Below are 17,861 nucleotides of genomic sequence, written 5' to 3' on the forward strand. Positions count from 1 at the left end.
TTTGCCCGAGTACGCTTTCAAGAATTCAAGTGCATTTACTGTAGTAGACAACAGATCCCAGTCTCGCGAGGTAGTGCAGAAGTACCCGGATGGCAGAGTCGGGCCAAGATCCGAAGATCATTCCCAGGCACAGCGGCATGTTACTTTTCACCTTCCAGGCGCTGCAATGGGAGAAGACGGTAATCAATCTTTTTCTGTGCATCCACAATTACATGGATCAGTCGTTCCGAGAGGTCCTCCAGGCGGCCAGCGAGCTTATACAGCCCGGTACCAAACAACGATGAATGCAGAACCACAAAACGGCTCTCAAGTGGGCGACGAACAACTACCAGATCGTGATATTGCGGGGCGCCAAATGCCCTCTGATCGCGGTATCAGTTTACGACGGCGCTCCCACGTCAGTCTACAAGCAGGTCAAAGGTTCAACTTGGCGCGATCCCATCGACGGCAGCCCATTGCAAGGGACTGGTCGACAACTCGCAAGCGCTTTGTCGCTTCCGTCGCCTGTATCAGCACCGCTTTAATTGGTGTTATTCTCGGGATTTATGCTGGACTGGTACCATCCATTCAATACTACGTCATTGATCCGTCGCACGTTGTTGTCCACGGAAACACTGGCTGCTTTCTTGGTATGGCCATTCCAACTTTTCTCCTGTGGCCGTTGCCGCTGCTTCATGGTAGAAAGCCCTACATTCTTACTGGTCTCGTTCTTGCGATGCCACTTCTGTTTCCTCAAGCTTTGGCGGTGACGTCCCAGAGACTGGTGGATTCGTTTGAATGGAGGTCTCTTCTTCTTGCTTCAAGGACGCTCATGGGCGTTTCACTGGGATTAGCCAGCATGAACTTTCATTCCATCCTCACTGATCTCTTTGGTGCGTCTCTAATGAGTGTAAACCCTCACCAGGAAGTGGTTGATCACTACGACGCACGGCGGCACGGAGGTGGTATGGGCGTTTGGCTCGGTATTTGGACATGGTGTTGGATTGGCTCCCTCGGAGTAGGCTTTCTAGTTGGTGCGTCCATTATTGACAAGTATACGCCTACTTGGGGTTTTTACGTCAGCATCATCCTAATTGCTTTCGTGCTATTTCTCAACGTCGTTTGTCCAGAAGTCCGTCGTTCCGCTTACAGACGATCTGTTGCGGAAGTTCGAACGGGACCTGACATTTCCCGCCGTGTAGCGCGCGGTGAAATCATGATGCACAGGGCCAAGACTGGGCCACGGTGGTGGGGAGAAGAGGTGTATCATGGCATCGTTCTATCCATGGAGATGCTTCGACAACCCGGTTTCCTAGTAATGGCAATCTATTCTTCTTGGATCTACTGCCAGGTTGTCTTGATCATTGTCCTTCTGGGTTCTCTGGCCTCGAAATTTTACAGATTCCGGTCTCCTGCAGTTGGTCTACTGGTTGCCAGCATGGCACTAGGCGCACTCTTGGCCATCCCGTTCCAGAAAGCGAACCTATTCTCTCGGTCTCGTTTCGCACAACTCAACACCAACAAAGCTACCCTAGACAAGCGCGTTGTTTGTTCATCTCACATGGTGCGCCGAACGGTCTTTTCGCTGTTACTCCCATTAGCCGGCATTTGCTACGCGGCTGTTTCAACTGGCCCGCCTATGCACATTAGCCTGCCAACAGTATTCTCACTTGGAGTCGGTTTTCTCTCTTGCCTAGCTCTATCTGAATGTAATGGTCTTATCATGGAAACATTCGACTGCTCCGATCTTAGCCCCGGGATGACTGGCCGACAACGTGGCTCTTCAGCGAGGAACCCAAAGCGAACGAATTACTCCTCCTTTCCTCGAGTAACTGCCGGCTTTGCGCTAATCCACACATTTGCTTTCATTTTGGCTGCAGGATCTACTGCACTCGGCGGGCATGTCACAAGAACCCTGGGGCAGCAAGTCGCGACTGGCGTCGTTGCAGGCATTTTATTTGTGCTGACAATACTCTTGCTTCTCGTTCTTGTTCGCTTTGTAGAGATCCAAATCATCCCACGATCCAAGTTTGACGAGATGGACCGAGTGGTGGAAGCAAGACGGAAATCTACCATCCGTCGAGCGTCAATGCCGAATGACCCGCAAGCCATGATAGAAGAGGAGCAGGCGTGGCGTCCTATCATGATTGGCAACCCAATTGGAAAGACGCGCAGGATGAACATTCTCGAACTTGGAAGCATGACTCGTTGGCAGGAAATTCGGAAGAAGAATCGTCTTATCGATGCTGGCGCCCACTTGAATCGTGGTGCTTTGGGCCACGGACTGGGGGCGCTGGATGATCAGATGAGTGACTTGAGGCGAAATTTGCATATTGGCAGTGGAAAGAAAAAAGGCAAACGTACATATCGATCAGATGAAAGCAGCGGGACTGGAAATGATCCGGATTTTGACGGGTATAGCATGAGCAACCTCAGTACTCCAGGCAGAAATTGGCATGGTGGTGAGCGTGAAGATCCGATGGAGACGACGATGATAGATGAGGAATTAGGACGCAATCGCCGAACATAGACATCCGTAGCCACCTAAGACTTTACTAGTATATTTTTGATCCTGAATTGAAGTTCTCGATGCCTGTATAAGTAAAAGACTGTCTATAAGTATATAGTATCTCATCCTGACAAGGAAATGCGCTATGAGCGCTAAATATCATGACGACGCTTTCAAAGCGAACCAACTATCTCAATTCGAAACCACAAGTTCTTTAATCGTACATTACTTTACTGTATTAGAACCTCCTCCTCCCCTTTTTTTTCGTCCTTTATTATTTCTGCCGCTGACAGTCGACGCTCAGCCTACATTCAACACCAGGTCCGTGCCTCGACGCGTCGGCGTCAGTCGCGGTAACCAGGTCGGTGTGTTTGGCAGCTCCGGCGTGGTGAGATGCTCGGAACTCTGGCCTTGACCTGCGCTCAACATCTTTGCCTCGCCGCTTTGTATCGGCTGCGGCTGCTGCTGCTGCTGCTGCTGTTGTTGTCGCCAGCGAGCCCGACCTCTGTCCTCGGGAGGCGCCAGCGCCATGTCGGCCGCGCGTGTCGTCCCCAGGCGCTTGGCCAGCAGCGACGCCGCCGACGACGATGACGGCGACGGTGGCGTTGCGAGCGCCTCCCGGCTGCTGTTATCCTGCGCGGCCGGCTCGTACGAGGAGGGCGCGGACGGGTGCTGCGGCGGGCGAGGGCGCGGCCGCCAGGCGTCGTGCCGGTCCTGCGATTTGTACGGACGCGGCATCGGCATAGGGTGCCCCGGGTACCGGCTGAGGCTGTCGCGGTTGACCTCGATGGTGGGTATCGTGGGCTCGTGCGGAGCCGGAGGGCCAGCAGCAGGAGCGGGGGCAGGAGCGGGAGTGGCAGTAGCGGGGGCAGGCCGGGGTGCGCGTGGGCGGGAGACGGGATACATGGGGAACGGGTGCGGGAGGTGGCTTGGTGGACGCCGGCGTGGCTGGGTCGACGACGGCGCCGACGACGACGACGGCAGCAAAGATCGGTCGTCGCGGGGCGGGGTCGCCGCTGCCGCCGTCGTCTGCGCCTGCGCCTGCGCCTGCGGTTCGGGCGACGGCTCGACGATGCGCATCGTGGGCGAGCCGGTCCTCGGCTGGTGCTGCGCAGCAGATGGCGGGCGAAGGGACGGCGTGCCTCTGCCGATGCCCTGTGGGGGGGGCGGCGGTCGTCGCATCATCGCGGAGCCGCCGCGGCCTCGAGCCATTCCACCGCGGCCGCGGCCGCGCGAATACTGGACTGGCTCCGACGGGCCGCCATAGGGGAGGTACGGCGGCTGATGCGGCGACGACGTCGTTCTCGCGTACGACGCCGCAGCGCCGGGGGGCATCCGGTTCGGTCGGCCGGTGTCCGACAGGCTGCCGAGGAGCGCCACGTGCACCGGCGCCACGCTCGGGAGGGCGGCGCGGCCGCTCGGCGCCGGCGTGCTGCGGCCTGGAATGCGCGGGTACGAGACGGGGCTGACACCGCCGCTGGTAGTACTGCCGCTTTCCGCGACGGCCATCGTGCCGGGAGGCCCGGGGACGAGCTTGCCGCCGGCCGCGGTGGAGGAGGAGGAGGGGGAGGAGGAGGTGTTTTGGCCGGCATTGCTGCTGTCTCCCGTGTCAGCGGCGGTGGCGGCGGCAACGGGCGCGGCGGAGGTCATGGCGGGCGCGGCTGAAGTGATGGCGGGCGCGGTGCGGCCGCGAGGCGATTCCACGACGGGCGAGAGCGTCTTGGGACGGCCCGGAGTGGGGAGCGGCGGCGAGAGGGGGTTGTCGTCCGAGACGGCGGAGGAGATGCTAAACGTGGTGATGCCGCTGTCGGCGGACGTCACTCGTTCTTGGGCCGGGCGCGCCGTGAGCGATCGGCCACTGGATGCGTTGTTATTATTATTATTATCGGCATTGTTGTTGCCGATGTAGGAGTAGCGGCTGCTGGGCAGCGGCTGCGAGACGGATCGCGGGTTTGGCTGCCTGGAGAAGAGCGGCGAGGGCATCGTCTTGGGCGTGCGCATGATGGAGCGCATCCGCGGCGTCTTGGGCTCCGCGGTCGACGGCCGCGTCTCCTGCTTTTCGCCGCGCGTCGTATCCTGCGTCTGCGCGATGCTGTGCTCCTTCTGCCGCTGCTGCTGCTGCTGCTGCTGCTTCTCCTCTTGCTCCTCCTCCGCCGCGGGCGGGTGGCGGGGAGAGCGGCGCGGCGGCGGGATCTGCGTCTCGACGGCCGTGGTGACGATGCCCGAGCGCGCGGTGGCGATGCGCGGGGCGGCGCTCAGCGGGCTCTTGGGATCCCCGAGGACCCAGTTGCCGAGGCCGTCGGCGACGTAGTAGGGCGCCGCCGCCAGGCTGCCGGCCGCGACGGCGGCGGCGGAGTTGGGGCCCGCGGACGGCGGACACCATATCTGGCCGGCGGCCGAGGCCGACGTCGTCGACGAGCGACGGAGGTCGTCCTCTTCAAACTCGGTGAGCGCGCTGTCGCGGCCATCAGCGCCGCCGCCGCCGCTCTTGGTGTTTTGGGCCGCGGCGGCGACGACGACGGGAGGTGCGGGCTGCAGCGTCGTCTGGAGCTTCGTATCGGGGATGACGAGACGCAGCGACGGCGGCTGCTGGTTGTTGCTATTGTTGGCGGTGGTGGTGGTGGTGGCGGCGGCGACGGCAGGAGCAGCAGTAGGACGCATAAACTGGGCAGCTATAGGATGTAAAAACTGAGACTGTTGCTGCTGCTGTTGTTGTTGTTGTTGTTGTTGCTGCTGATATTGCTGCGTGACTGGATCCCCGCGGGCTTCTTGGTATGAAGGTCGCGGCGGTCGCGGCGGCGTCAACGAGGTGGTCCTGGGCGGCAACGCCTGCATGTCGGGCTTGGCAGGCAGCAGCTTGGAAAGCGGCCGGGGCCTGGTCGGCGTGTGTCCGGGCGTGCTGCCGGGCACCTTGGACGGGGAGATGGCGAGGCCGATGGCGCTCGGTCGCCAGCTCTCGCGGTTGTACGGCTGGTGCGGCTTCTGTGGCTGCTTGTTCGGACGGTGGGCGCCGCCGCCTCCGCCGCCACTGCCCGGCGTCGTCGCCATCGCGGGATAGCGCGACATGCCCGGCATCTCCCTCGTGGCCCACGAGCTGCGGCTGTCGCTGCCGTGAGAGTTTGCCTTGGAGTGGGAGAGGAGCGACTTGTCGAAGCCGTAGCCCCAGGTATCGCGCGCCGGCGCGTACGGCCCGCCGCCAGGTCCGTCATGGACGCCTCCGAAGCTCGAGACGCTGTTGTGGCGACGGCGGCGGCGCAGCAGAAAGCGGGTGAGGAGGACGACGCCAAGGACGACCCCGGCGGCGAGGCACACGGCGCCAATGGAGATGCCGGCAATCTGGCCCTTGGAGAGGGGCTGCGGGCCATCAACGGCGGCATCCTGCGTCGGCGTGGCGGTAGCCGCGGTCGTCGTCGTCTGCGAGGAGTGCGACGCGGTGAGGGCTGAGGTGGCTTCTGTGCTCGTCGCCGTCGCGGTTTTCCTCGGCGTGTCTGTGATTAACGTGGTGTCGGTATAGGAATATGAGGGGTTGATGACGGCCGTCTCTGTCGGCGTGGGGATCGGCAGCGGCGGCGACTCGGAGGTGGTGATGGGCGCAAAGGTCAGGATGCCGCTCTGGGAGGCGTACTTTAACGTCCCGGTGATGGCGCCGCCCTTGGCCTTGGCGACGGTCTTCTTGCCGCTGCAAATCTGGTTTGCCTTGCGAAAGGCGTCATCTGTATCAAATCATGAGTTAGTCCAGTTGCTCCTCGGCACCTTGCGCTTTTTTTTTTTTTTGCTGAAAAAAACAAATCGAATCAAGTTTGAAAAAAAGAACAAAAAACAGGATAGATAAACACACCTCCCGACTCGTCGTCGGTGCAGTAGCCAACGGTCCTCTCGCCGGTGAGGCACTGCAGAGCTCCCTCGCTGACGGTGTAGCCGGAGCGGCCGCGGTTGGCGCAGACAAAGTCGAGGGAGATGTTCCTGTCCGAATCGTCGCCGCGAGCGTAGTTGACGGCGAGGAACGAGACCATGCACTGGTGGGCGCAGGCGGGGACGAAGGCGGCAATTTCATCGCGGAGGCGCGAGGGTATGTCGTCGGCCGAGGCCGAGGCCGAGGCGGTCTGGGTAAAGAAGAAGAATTGCGATAAAAGAGTGACAATGGTGAGAGGTATCAAGTCATGGCGCTTCCTGGCCATTCTAAGCGATGCGGCGAATGGGGGGAGAAAGGGATCTGATGACACTTGAACGTCAGCTATTTTCGTCGAGGGCGTCAAAGTGTGAATGAATAAAAAAATAAGAAGAAAAACAAAAAGGGCAAAGGCGCGTACTGGAGGTTGTGGAAGGGTCAGTACATGGCCTGTTGCTCTAGGCGCATTTCAACCCCCTCCTCTTCTTCTCTTTCTTTTTTGTCTCTTGTGTACTGTATGTGGTGTGTGATTTCTTCCAGTATGCTTCTTTTGAGTAACAACCCGGCGAAGGGGGCGGGGGGGTCCTGTTGTTTGAGCAGCCCGGACTGACGGGCGAGGGCTTTCGGGTGTACTCGTCTGTGCACCAAAGACGCTTTTCGAGTATATGTATAAGAGTTGTATATACCAAGGTTCGGAAGACAATGGAAACGTCGCACTAAAACGGGAATGAAGGAAGAAAGAAAGAAAGTAGTTCTATATCAAACAGAGAAGGCGGGGGCCAAAAGAATAGAAACAAAGAAACAAAGGAAATGTTTCCAGAACAAAATCCGCAAAATGTAAATGAGCAATGAGAAGAAAAAAAAAGGGTATACAGGAAATAGAAGAGGGAAAAAAAGAAACAGAGAGAGAGAGAGAGAGAGAGAGAGAGGACCGATCTCGAGGGCACGACGGCATATTCTTAGGTCTCGATTCCCTCATTGACCTAGAGCCCATCGATCCCCCTCCGAGAGCCATTTGTCTGGCCGCCCTCGTTTCAGCCTATCGACTTGCATGCTTGCCGCCAGAGCCCCGGAAAAGGGTAGAACACAAGAGAAAAAAAAAAGACAGGAGCAGCATATCTGTGTGCGTGTGCGTGTCTGGGTGTGTGGAGTTGGACGGGGACAGAGAGGAGAGATGATCGTGGTTTGTGTGGGGAGAGGAAAAATAAATAATAAAATAAATAAAATCAAGAAGAGAGGCAAGGATAAAAGCGCTTGGGACAAGGGCGTATCCAGTCATCAAGATGCAATGAGCGGCAAGGGGATACCCAGATGCCAGGCAGCCTACTGATGGCCCCGCAGCCCGGTAAGGTAAACCCTGTCCAGGAGGTGTGTCTATGTGCATGTGTGCATGTGTGTGTTTGTGTGTCTCGCTCTCTATGCATGCAGGTATACACGGTTTTTGTCGTGTTGGACTTTGTAACGTCGTTGCTAACCGCCCAACTTTTGTTAAGCGCCGCCCCTCTCCTCCTCCACCCCATCTGGTCCCCCCCCCCTCTCTCCCCCGGCCGACATGTCCCGATGACAATGTGTCTTTTGGTACTTCTTTTAGAAATAGGCAAGCGTCTACGTCGATTTTTTTTCTTATAGACAAGAGAGAAAATCCAGTCGTAGAAGAAAGAAAAGAATCTCACATTCGTAGTATCATCAAGTCTTGGGAATCAGTGACTCGACTGGCTATGATGGGATCGCCTGGTTTATCGTTGCTAGCAGCCCCATCTTTATTTCTTTTATTTGTTTCTTTATTTTCTTCACTTCTATAGCTTTCCCCATTTCCTCCCCCCCCCTTGTTAGCGTTGGCTCCCGGCCGGTTCGGGCTTGATTGATTGGGTGTCGACGCCCTCCTCCGTCAGCGCCAGCTTCCCCCCCTCTGCAGCTTGTGAAACGCGCCACAAGAAAAGCGACAGGCTCTTGCTTGTCCGACAACATTTGCGAATGAGACCTACTATTCGTGACCCCGAATTTAATCCGTACATCATTACTACTTGGTCAGTTGTGCCACGAAAAAAAAAGGCAATAAACTGTTCTACAAAGGCAGACTCGTACACACTGTCCAACATGCAAGGGTGGGTGTTGTAAAAAAAGAAATAGTATTCTAAATCATCTACCACCAAAAATAATAGAACTTCTTCATAAAGGGAAACAAAGAAAGGTAGAAAACGTCGTATAGGGTTTCGAGAGAAGTAAAAAAAAGACCAACAAAATCAGGGCTATGCTCAGGCAATCCGGCGCGCTACCTACCTATTGACCGTCCTATCTACTGCAACATCGCCAACCACGCTGCATCATCTCCAGCAGCAAATCAGAGAAGCAAGCAGATCAATCAATCAATCATGCTCCCGTCTGATCATTCTCTCTACCTTCCACACACCAAAAAGCCTCTTCTCTTCATTTCCTCCACCGACACAGTACTCAAGAAATCAAAATTCACAGCGCCAACGCCACAGATATGACAAGGAGAGAGGAGGGGGGGAGACAGGATGAATGGAAAAAAAGAAAAGAGAAGTCCGACCAAGCAGGTGAACCACGTTGCCGTTTCGCATCGTGTGCCTCATCAACCCCCTTTACATGGCCATTTCGGCCTGCAGCTTGCGCAGCTCCTCTTCCTCGTCGTCTTCCTTTTGCGCCGCCGCCGCCTGCGGTCTGTTGGAGACGGCTGTACACATTTCTTGTTAGTTCACGTACCGCATCATTTTTTTGTACAAAGCAAGACAATACGGGTAACTTACGGTCTTGGCTGGGCGGCGAGGCCAGAACTGGTACGGTGCCCGTCTTGAGCATCGCCTCGTCGAGTTGCTCCTGCTGCAGCTGGTCCAGCTCGTCCTCCAGGTCCTGCTCGTCCACCGCGTTGGTGAGGCTCGACGATGTAAGCGCATTGACGATTTCGTCGCTGAGTTCGTTTTGCTCCCGGATTTTGTCCCTACGTCCTCACATTAGCAAAAGAAAATACTTTCCCGTAAAGGGAAACTGCCATCTCCAATGCGACTCGGCTGCTGCTGTTCATGACATACATAGTCTCGTCCACCTTCTCCGGTGTCAGCTTGCCGTGAATGTTCTTCATGGCGGCGCTGGCATTCTCCATGGCCTGCAGCGTGCTGCGGTTGATGTTGGCCGACTCGATGGCGTTAATCTGCTGCTCCAGCGTGCCAATCTGCGCTTCCGTCTGCTCTAGTGAGCGCTCATGTGCCTTTTTCCGTCTCAGTGCCGCCTTGGCCGCTACACAGTCACACGGTGTTAGTTTCGTCTTTTTCTCGTATTCCCAAATGTCGTCGGGCTGCATCCCCGCCTCCCCCCCCCTTTCGAGCCCTCACACGCGGGGGTACCCGGGGTTCCAGTCCGACTTCTTACCGCTTGTGTTGTTGGCTGCCACGTGCTTGCGGGCAGTGGCATCTTGGTCCGCAATCTGATTCTCCAAATGCGTCTGGCGCTTCTGCAGCATGTCGAGCTGCGACCGTAGGCCTAGGATCGCATTCTTGGGCGAGTCTTTGCGGTTCTGCGCCGAATTGCCGCCGCCGAACCAGCCCCACATTGTCACGGTTTTGTGAGTACTTGTGAGCTTTTTGGAGTCGTGTGTCTATATTGTATCGCAAGGCCTGGGTGCTGGAGGATCAAGTCTTGCCTGTTCCCCCGGTCGTCAGAGATGGATTATGGTCGTCGACCTTTCTGTTCGTGTTTCTCGGATTCGCAAAACGCTGGCCGCTGGTCGCTCTCCCACTTTGGTGGGGTAACAGCACCCGTTCGTCAGAGCAACTGCCCGGGCAGACAAAGGTTCTCTTCGTCCTTGTTGGCGCGCACGGCTGGCGGGAAGAGATGAGCAGATACAAAAGTCGCAAAAGAGACAGGCTCGGCTCGATAGTAGTGCGCGGGTCGGTTGGGACTAAAAGAAAATGGAAACGATGGCTGCCTACCTCTTGGCCGCGTGGTAGGTATCTAGTAGGGTGGCTGCTAGTATTATGACGACGGTGTTGGCCTGCCAAACGCCCGCATATCCGACATTTTGCCACGGATCATGTGACGCCACCCAGTGACGTCCACAACGTGCCCAGCAATCAACGCCAGCCTCACCAGGGAAAAGGCAATCAATGCAAATGAAGTTTTATCTTTTTCCAGGGGCTTGGAGATAGCATCGGGTCCGGAAAGTTACAGCTTGCCTGCGCGGTGGCGGGAATGAATGATAAACTCGGCCCTCTTCAGCAAGCCAACGTCAAATGAATCATACGCCAGTGTATTTCAGAGTTGAATGCGCATCAAATATCCTAAAACTCCCAAAAAAGCAACCCAGATCCAACGCTTTTCTCGCTTCATCTCCCGACAGAGAGTTGCTCAACAAGAGGCCTGGCGGTCGCCAGAAATGTCCAAAGGGCAGCCAGACCTCATAGTACAATAACATGAAAAACACGCCCGTTGCCCCAATGGCCTGTTTCTGATACACCATCCAAGCCAGCTTCAGTATCCCCAAAAAAAATAACGAATTTGCCCCCGGCCACATCACCATTAAGCGCAGTCAAAATTGTTGTCCTTGTGCGTGGTAGTGGTATGGTGCATACCCAAAGCTGTCGCGCTGTTCTCCCAAGAACAGGCCTTGTAGTCTATGAAACAGTGTAAATAAAAGGGTGAAAAAAAAAAAAGAAGAAGAAGAGAAGTAGAAAGTCGCAGTGTCGTATGTAATGGATGAATGCATCGTCCCTGTCCGCTCTGAACCCTGTCAGTCTTGCTCTCAAAGACGGGGCTGGTCAGTCCGTGGCAGGGGACGAGTATCGTGTGAGGTAGATTAATGTTGCGTTGCATGTCGTGATTGATCTTTGCTTGCACCGTCCTATCAGTCCTTGGCGAACTTCTCATCAGTGTCCTTATGCCAGACAACATAGTTGGGGAGGCCGACAACGGAATAGCCGGCGCGTTTGGCCATCTTGGCGAAACCTTCCGTCTCGGCTTGGTTCTCAAAGGCATAAGCAGGGAAGTTGACTCCAGATCTGTGGACATCGGCCTTGACGAGGATGCTGACACCGCCAACACCATCAAGCTCCATTTCTTCGTCCTTATTTTGGTTGCGGTCGCCCATGAGGCACATGTATTGTCGGCCAGTCCTGAATTGCTTGTATCCTGCACATTGTTAGACGACCGCCTGAAGCTGCTAGGTGATCAGGGACTTGCCTTCGACAATAACGGTGTCCTTGTCCAATTTCTTGGCGAGAGCGAGAGCTTGGTTCGACTCGACCCACGAGTTGTAGTCGACTGGAGATTGTCAGTTCTGGTACAGGAACGCTTTGTATGATCAACCAACTTACATCGTCCCTCGATGTCATGGCCATTGGCCTCATATCGGTGGAACCAAATATCTGACAGTGGTTAGTATTGTGTAGCTTCGCGTCAAACAGGAACATACTAGGCACAATGACGTCCTTGTCGTGGGCGATGAAATCTTCAATCAAAGTATCGGGGCTTTCCTCGATATCCGAGTCGCGCCAGTAAACCCAGGAGTGCTCCGGCTTCAGAGCAGAATAGAGAAGGTAGTTGCGAGCTCTGGCCATGGCCTTGCGCCGAGGGGCCTGGGCCGCAAACGCGTGGCGCTCCTCAATATCCTGGCTCAGCTTGTAGCCAAAGTCCTTTTCAACAACCATGGCACTTCGGAAGGGGACCTTGTCGGGACGGCTCTGGATACGGTCCAGCTCGGCGGCGAGGGCAGCGTGGGTGTCGTCTTCGGAATCCGAAATGAGAAAGGCCAGGTCGATTAGGTGATGGGGGTACGACAGTCTGGCGAGCAGATCAAAGTACTTGGGCAGATGTTTGGAGGCATCCTTGAGGGGTGTCAGGATGAGAACTCGCTCTTCGTTGGTAATGGCCTTGGTGGTGGAGGCGATGGTATTCAAGTTGACGTGTTGAATCGAGGACGAGTTGACCTCGATCGGCGCGTGGGGGTTGTAGAGAACGGGTGTTTGCAGGTGGGCGTTCCATCTGGCATAATCATTTGGCGTCATGTCCATGGGCGACTTGGACGGACCCCAGCAGTAGAAGCTGCCGAGGGGTTAGTGATGGCCGTAGCTAAGGGAGGCAGTCACTGCAGGGATATATACGCACCTTTGCATTTCGGATGCAGAATTAGAGACGCCACGCCATATAAGGACGACGGCTGTGATGATGGCGGCGAGACCAATAACTCGCTTGCGCGCGAGCATGTTCCAAAGGGCCCGCGAAGGGGGGAGGTTGGACTGCGCGGCCTTCCAGTTCAGGCCACCTTTAGGTAGAAGCATCTTGGGCGAGTTTCTGCCACCGCTGCTAAGTAGGAACAAGATGAGTGTGTCGAAATTTGTGGGATGCAGCGAGACGGTTGGGATGTCGCCGCGCTGGCACTGGAACGGGCGGATGATGATCGTTGTCTTCGCGAGATAAGGGGTGGTTTGTATCGACTGGGGCAGAGCTGGGGGGGGGGGGGTTCAAGCAAGCGGCGGCGGGAAGGGAGGAAAACGAGTGGACGCGATCAATAAAATCGTGAGGAGAAAAAGAAAGCTGGGCCCAAATCGGGGTCAAAAAGCCAGCCGGGACGAATGTGAACCAGACCAAAAAGAAGCTGGCGTTGATGAGGCAAAAAAAAAAAAAAAAAAGCTGCGTTGGCTATCAGGAGAGACTACGAGCCTCGAGATGGTATCCGTAGGTACGGATTACTTAGAACGTGGCTCGTCCACCATCAAGTAATGGAGGGAAAAAAGGTTTTAGAGCTGCGGTATACATGCAAGTACACGATAAGTCGCGCAATTGTGCAGCCATGTGGTGTATTTTTAATGTATCTGATAAGTATCTACCCGGCTGGTTCGCGTTGCATTGGGGCCGCTTGGCCAAATTTAGCACCGCCAAGCTTGCCCCTTGCAAGAGAATACTTGACAAAGACACCTTACTTATGGCAAATGCGCAATACGACGCGATTCATGTACTCAGTACTCCGTAACTGAAAACACTATGCTTGTTTCTAGCAGATGCGGCAGTGTAACATGGTTTCGTCGGCTTTTTAATCCTACCCATACTACGTACATGGGTTGTCCATGGATGCTCCTTGAGGCACGGCCAGCTTTGTTTGGTGCATTAAATACGGAGTACTTGGTGGCGCATCTTCCAATGACAGCTGGTTTGATTAAGCCAACGGTTTTGTCTGTGTGTTTTATTTATTTAAATACGGAGTACACCGTACTCAGTAACTGGAGACCTCGCAGACGGGGCTTTCGCGTGTTCGATTAGCCCTTCCTACTGAATGCTTATTGTTACGTTGTAATATGCTTCGAGCAAAGAAGCAGGAACCGGGCCAGAGAAAAACACAAACAACACCATTAACCCGGGAAATACGAATTATAGATAGAATATACTTGGTCCTCCACTCACCAATCCTACGTGACCGCAGGTCGCCAACGACGGAAATGGGAACAATGGTATAGGGTAGCTACATTCGCGGGACGCTAGGCTCGCTCACGGGCTGCCAGAGCTGATCTGGAGCTCCCCTTACTAGGAGAGGCCGTGAATGCTCATAATTTGTCATTCTGTTTCTTCAACCATCACCAGCCATTGAACTGTGATTTTGCATCACCAGCGGCTCGAATAAGCACCATACGCGACACCGACTACATTACCATACAGAGACACATAAAACACAAGGGCGTGCAGGCCTCGACCGTGCATGATTGCGGGACGGTCGTTCACTCTTCGTACCCTGGCTCTCACGCTGCGACATACGTCACCAGCCCAAGCTGTGATTGCGACGCGGACGGCAACCAGTCCACAGCTACAGCCACGTACGCAGCTACAGACACAGAGACAGTCACGGACACAGACACAGACACAGACACAAACACAGTCGCGGACGCACATAATTACCACAATGGCCGGGACAAGGCGATCCTCACGGCTCAGCGCCGCCAGCGAGGCGATGCCTCCACCCGCCGCGCCGGCGGCACCCACAACCAACGGCCGCAAGCGCAAGGCCGACGCAAAGCCCAACGAGGCGACGCCCTCGACGCCCAAGAAGAAGCGCACCGTCGCGGCTCCGCCGCCGCTGACACCGACCCCCAGCGCCGTGGGCATCATCGCCGAGCCGGCTACCGGCAAGGGCCTGCAGAGGCCGCCCAAGCCGGCTCCCGTGGCGCGCCTCGCCAACCCGCACGGCACCAATGCGTTGCTGCTCTCGCCCGAGACGTCGCGGCTGATTGCGCCCCGTGACGAGGACCCGCCGTCGCCGTCCAAGGGCCGGGGCAAGACGACGACGACGACGACGACTACGACGACGGCAAATACTACAACGCAAACACTGCTGCAGGAGGCGTGTGACTACCTCATCAGCGTCGACGAGCGCATGCGGCCGCTCATAGAGAAGCACACGTGCCGCGCGTTTTCGCCCGAGGGCCTGGCGGAAAAGGTCGACCCGTTTGAGAGCATCTCGAGCGGCATCATCTCGCAGCAAGTGTCGGGCGCGGCGGCCCGGTCGATCAAGAACAAGTTTGTGGCGCTCTTTGCCGACGACGCAGAAGAGGGACGGACCGACGCCGACGCCGACGCGGCCGCGGCCGGGACGCGCTTCCCGCACCCGTCGCAGGTGGCGGCCACGTCGCTGGAGCGTCTGCGGACGGCGGGCCTCTCGCAGCGCAAGGCCGAGTACATCCAGGGGCTGGCGGCGCAGTTCGCGTCGGGGGAGCTGAGCGCGCAGATGCTGCAGGACGCGCCGTACGACGAGGTGCTGGCGCGGCTGACGGCGGTGCGGGGCCTGGGCCGGTGGTCGGTCGAGATGTTTGCGTGCTTCGGGCTCAAGCGCATGGACGTCTTCTCGCTCGGGGACCTGGGCGTGCAGCGCGGCATGGCCGCATTTGTGGGACGCGACGTGGCCAAGCTGCGCAGCAAGGGCGGCAAGTGGAAGTACATGTCGGAGCAGGACATGGTGGCGCTGTCGGACAGGTTCGCGCCGTACCGGAGCCTGTTTATGTGGTACATGTGGCGCGTGGAGGAGACGGACGTCAGCACCATGGAGGCGTAGGGATGGACGGTGGTGGCATGGCATCTCGAAGACTTTTTTGTGTCGTCTGTCAAATGTGTTGGTTTTTTTTGTTCGACTTTTTTTCCTCGGTGGGGGGATTTCACTGGGCTACCCGAGGGAGTTGGTTGATGAAAGGCCTGAAGAAATGAGCGTGCTTGGTTCTGTTTTGGTTGTTCTCGGATTCAATGCCGGGCTATAGGAGTTGAGCGATTATTCAAGGCACAATTCCTTTTCTATTGCCAGTGCAATCTGTACATTGACCAAGTATAATACCAGTATTATTCTGTAGGCGGGCCTGCCCAATTGCTGCAGGTCCCGTGCATGAAGAGGCCGACTCGGTCACAGTTATCAAACAGCCGTTGCCAATTCAGCCGTCACGATGGCAAGGCAATACACACACACACACACACACACACACACACAAACCCCAGACTTCTGGTTCCGGAACACGATTTGTGCAACGGCTGCGGCGAGAAGACGTGCCAGCCCTATCGTGCCAGCCCTGTTCGTGGGTGTGACGATGCACTCGAATCGCATGGGACCTCTTTCTCGTATTCTGTTGGGCCTCGGTGGATATGTATAATAACAAAAAAGGATCAATAATAAGTAAGAGCGTCCTCGCTCCCTCTCCTGCTGCTTTCCTTGCAACAAATAAGTAAACTAGACCCGCCCGTAAATCGAGGACGAACGCTAAAAACGGGCGGGAAGGGCGCAAAGGCAGCCCACGGAGCCCACATTTGAAAATCAATATTAGGCAATTTTACTTGGTCCCCACTGGTCAGCCATGTTTATTACCAGCAAGTATCAGTAGGCAAGCAAGGTAAATACTGATACGAATGATCGAGCCTTTGTTTTCCTTTGGGCTACCAAGGTTCCGGGGGAATGAGATTTGGGCAAGGTCCGTGACGGGACACGTGCGCCGACTCGGCAAGGCGCGGGAAAGATGCCAAGGGTCGTGGGTACGACAAAGAGGATGCGAGCCAGCGGGCGGGCGGGTGGACATGAGAGGAGGCTACTGAGTATGGTTTGCCGATGGGGGAGCTCGGATGGGATGAAAAAAAAAAGGCCACGCGTCTGCAGGAATAGTCATCAGCATGACCATCTGGGTCGGTATAGCACGGTGGGAAGAGAGAGGCCAGACAAGCTTCTTGCGAGCGGCGCAGAGGGAGATGGGGCATTGGGGAATGGACATGGCCGTTTATTATGCACCATTGCATTACTCTACATCACAGTTATACTCACTACTCCGTAGTTTCCATCATCACCAGACAGGCATTACTTATGGGTCGTCTGCAGGGCGAGATGAAGACGTATTTATTGGGGGCCAATTCCTAAGTATTCGGCCCTCTGCCAAGTGTCAACTGACAATTGTGGCCTGTATATTCCGAGAGATTGCGTATCGGGCACGCCAATTGGAACGACCAACGAAAAGAAAAGAAAAGAAGGATTATTGAAATGAAAACTTTTACATTTCGCATCTGGCCAACGCAATCCTGTTTGATGTCATGGGCAAAATCAAAAAGTCCACACTACTGAGCACGATGGAGGAGAGGGAGGGGTCGAGAAGAGCAGGGAAGGCAATCTGGAATGCAAGGCCACGTTCCAGTTCTTTTCGTTGTTAGTACTCCGTCCTCGGTAAGTACTTACTCACTTTGACCAGAGATGGAAGAAAAAAAGGGGGGGATGCACGTATGGCATGTACTGGTTCCGACTACTTACTGTAAGTATTGAGTATTCTTTCTTAGACCCCCGATTCGGCAGGTAGCTAACTTACTTACGGAGTACTTATGTAGCTTGAGAGCATGTTTAAGATCAAACAATGCAGATTTCGTGTTGAGAGGAATACGGGGTGGTATTTTGGGCAAGGATTGTTTGAGTACGAGGTATCGTGGCGGCCTTGCCTGTACTGAAGTAAACCATGTACTAATACTGTGCGTCTGACCTGTCATGTCACAAACTGACACGACCTTCTCTCACCCTCTCTCTCTCTCTCTTCCTCTCTAATCTTTTTTTATGATTACTTCTTTTTTTCCTGCTCATTTGGCAAAGGGGCAAAGAGAAAGAAACAAGGCTGACGAGCCAAGACTGCACAGGAAAAAAAATAGCTCGTCAAAGAAAAAAAAACGAGAAAAAAAGGGCTTGGCTTGAAGGAACCGGCGGAAGGGGCGGATGTAGGATGCCGTGTGGCGTGGAGACGGTCATGAACTATTTTTTTTTCTTGGTCTGGAGAAAAGGAGGCGGAGGAGGAGGAGGATGATGATAAGAAGAAGAGTCAAGGAAGGCTCGGCACTTGGCGCCAAATGTTGGGGCAAGTTGAGGTGCCGTCTGATGCGGAATTGAAGGCGAGGAAAAGAAAAATGGAAGAAAAGAGATGCGGAAAACAATGGAAAACAAAGGATTACTTACTCCGTATCCGTACAGGCTACGGGAAAGCG

At 55.5% G+C, this 17,861-nt stretch overlaps 5 protein-coding genes across 5 annotated transcripts; 2 read left to right on the forward strand and 3 right to left on the reverse strand.

Moving 5' to 3' along the window:
* Positions 1 to 280: 280 nt before the first annotated feature.
* On the forward strand, positions 281 to 2,509 carry V2A60_009345 (uncharacterized protein; the record flags this gene model as incomplete). Its single annotated transcript, XM_083260611.1, has 2 exons — positions 281 to 962; positions 1,983 to 2,509. 2 exons carry the CDS (start codon positions 281 to 283, stop codon positions 2,507 to 2,509), a joined length of 1,209 nt encoding a protein of 402 aa, XP_083116737.1.
* A 279-nt stretch (positions 2,510 to 2,788) lies between these two features.
* Positions 2,789 to 6,666, reverse strand: V2A60_009346 (uncharacterized protein; the record flags this gene model as incomplete). Its single annotated transcript, XM_083260612.1, has 2 exons — positions 2,789 to 6,201; positions 6,327 to 6,666. 2 exons carry the CDS (start codon positions 6,664 to 6,666, stop codon positions 2,789 to 2,791), a joined length of 3,753 nt encoding a protein of 1,250 aa, XP_083116738.1.
* Positions 6,667 to 8,980: 2,314 nt separating this feature from the next.
* V2A60_009347 (Snf7-domain-containing protein) lies at positions 8,981 to 9,945 on the reverse strand (the record flags this gene model as incomplete). Its single annotated transcript, XM_083260613.1, has 4 exons — positions 8,981 to 9,072; positions 9,146 to 9,336; positions 9,428 to 9,632; positions 9,765 to 9,945. The coding sequence occupies 4 exons, from the start codon at positions 9,943 to 9,945 to the stop codon at positions 8,981 to 8,983; spliced, it is 669 nt and encodes a 222-aa protein (XP_083116739.1).
* Positions 9,946 to 11,235: 1,290 nt separating this feature from the next.
* V2A60_009348 (Anp1-domain-containing protein) lies at positions 11,236 to 12,667 on the reverse strand (the record flags this gene model as incomplete). Its single annotated transcript, XM_083260614.1, has 5 exons — positions 11,236 to 11,519; positions 11,571 to 11,651; positions 11,705 to 11,755; positions 11,803 to 12,431; positions 12,495 to 12,667. The coding sequence occupies 5 exons, from the start codon at positions 12,665 to 12,667 to the stop codon at positions 11,236 to 11,238; spliced, it is 1,218 nt and encodes a 405-aa protein (XP_083116740.1).
* Positions 12,668 to 14,280: 1,613 nt separating this feature from the next.
* On the forward strand, positions 14,281 to 15,426 carry V2A60_009349 (DNA-3-methyladenine glycosylase II; the record flags this gene model as incomplete). The annotated part of the gene is made up of 1 exon (XM_083260615.1): positions 14,281 to 15,426. One exon carries the CDS (start codon positions 14,281 to 14,283, stop codon positions 15,424 to 15,426), a length of 1,146 nt encoding a protein of 381 aa, XP_083116741.1.
* Positions 15,427 to 17,861: the final 2,435 nt, after the last annotated feature.

The sequence above is a fragment of the Cordyceps javanica genome, chromosome 6 (genome assembly GCF_051103115.1).
Source record: "Cordyceps javanica chromosome 6, complete sequence".
Lineage (NCBI taxonomy): Eukaryota > Fungi > Ascomycota > Sordariomycetes > Hypocreales > Cordycipitaceae > Cordyceps > Cordyceps javanica.